Raw genomic sequence first — 1642 nt, 5'->3', positions numbered from 1 at the left:
GCAATGCTGAGGTCAGCTCGTTTGGGGACATTAAATGCAACTTTTATTGTCTACGAAAATGCCTACATAAATATCACCACTCCTTTTTTCTTGGTACGTAGTGGCACAACACAACCAGTGAAATATCTTCTGGGTGCCATGGTTACCACTGAGGTAACTACTTTGGCAGTCAATGGTACAGCTGCCCCTACAGTACAACAACCAGACTTCAAGAGCTTGAGCCTGCCACTTCAGATCATTCTCTCTGCTGCCATGATATTTATACTCTTGCTTTCTTTCCTGGGTAACTTTGTTGTCTGCCTCATGGTCTATCAAAAGACTGCAATGCGATCTGCTATTAACATTCTCCTAGCAAGCTTAGCTTGTGCAGACATGTTGCTTGCTGTGCTAAACATGCCTTTTGCTCTGATAACCATCATCACCACTCAGTGGATTTTTGGGGACATTTTCTGCAGAATCTCTGCCATGTTTTTCTGGCTATTCGTCATAGAAGGAGTAGCCATTCTGCTCATTATTAGCATCGACAGGTTCCTTATAATAGTTCAGAGGCAGGATAAACTGAATCCATACCGCGCAAAGATCCTCATTGCTGTCTCATGGGCTACAGCCTTTGTTGTGTCTTTCCCACTCTCTGTGGGAAACCCCAGCCTACAGATACCTTCTAAGGCTCCGCAGTGCGTTTTTGGCTACACCACAAACCCCAGCTATCGTGCCTATGTGATCTTAGTAGTATTGATTTCCTTTTTCATTCCATTTTTGGTGATGTTGTATTCTTTTATGGGCATCCTCAACACTTTACGGCACAATGCAGTTCGTATCCATAGCCACCCGGATAGCATATGCCTCAGTCAAGCCAGCAAACTTGGCCTCATGAGCCTCCAGAGACCCTTCCAGATGAACATCGATATGAGCTTTAAAACTCGTGCCTTCACAACCATATTGATTTTGTTTGTTGTCTTCATAATCTGCTGGGCACCCTTCACCACCTACAGCCTTATTGCCACATTCAACAGCCACTTCTATCACAAGCACAACTTTTTCGAGATAAGCACTTGGCTCCTTTGGCTCTGCTACCTCAAGTCTGCCCTGAATCCACTAATTTACTACTGGAGGATTAAAAAATTTCATGATGCGTGCTTGGATTTGATGCCCAAGTACTTGAAATTTTTGCCGCAGTTACCTGGGCATACCAGAAGACGCATACGGCCAAGTGCCATCTATGTGTGCGGGGAGCACCGGTCTGTAGTATAGAACTTGCAGCAATTAGACACCGTTGTTTTCTGATGTATGCTTATGGTTTGTTTTTTTAATATATGGCATCTTCAGCTGCCATATTTATAACCTTAGTATGTATTCCAGTATCATGTGCAATTTCAAATAAGTGATCACAGTTGCTAATGGAGTATGACTAAACAAAGTTACTGGCCACAAGCCAAAGAAACTACATGTGCCTGGGGAAGAATATGTATGCAGCCAGAGCTTGCTTTCTTCTGAAGAGTTTGTTGTAGCAGTTCCTGCTGCTGAAGAGGCAAGCTACAGTTTAGGGTTGTTTTTTTTAAAAAAAGAAGCTTTCCTCTTCCTCTGTTGTACCTGCTGCAGTGAAATCCTCAAATAAACTGCTAACAAAACAGAAGTGTCATTC

The 1642-nt window shown here is 43.1% G+C and overlaps 1 protein-coding gene across 1 annotated transcript; it reads left to right on the top strand.

The window, feature by feature from the left end:
• The first annotated feature begins 3 nt into the window (after nt 1-3).
• On the top strand, nt 4-1251 carry GPR63 (G protein-coupled receptor 63). The gene has a single exon (XM_015424100.1). It carries the CDS (start codon nt 4-6, stop codon nt 1249-1251), a length of 1248 nt encoding a protein of 415 aa, XP_015279586.1.
• Nucleotides 1252-1642: the final 391 nt, after the last annotated feature.

The sequence above is a fragment of the Gekko japonicus genome, unplaced genomic scaffold, assembly GCF_001447785.1.
Source record: "Gekko japonicus isolate JY-2015 unplaced genomic scaffold, Gekko_japonicus_V1.1 scaffold903, whole genome shotgun sequence".
Taxonomy (NCBI): Eukaryota; Metazoa; Chordata; class Lepidosauria; order Squamata; family Gekkonidae; genus Gekko; species Gekko japonicus.
This window is presented reverse-complemented; position numbering and strand designations above follow the sequence as displayed.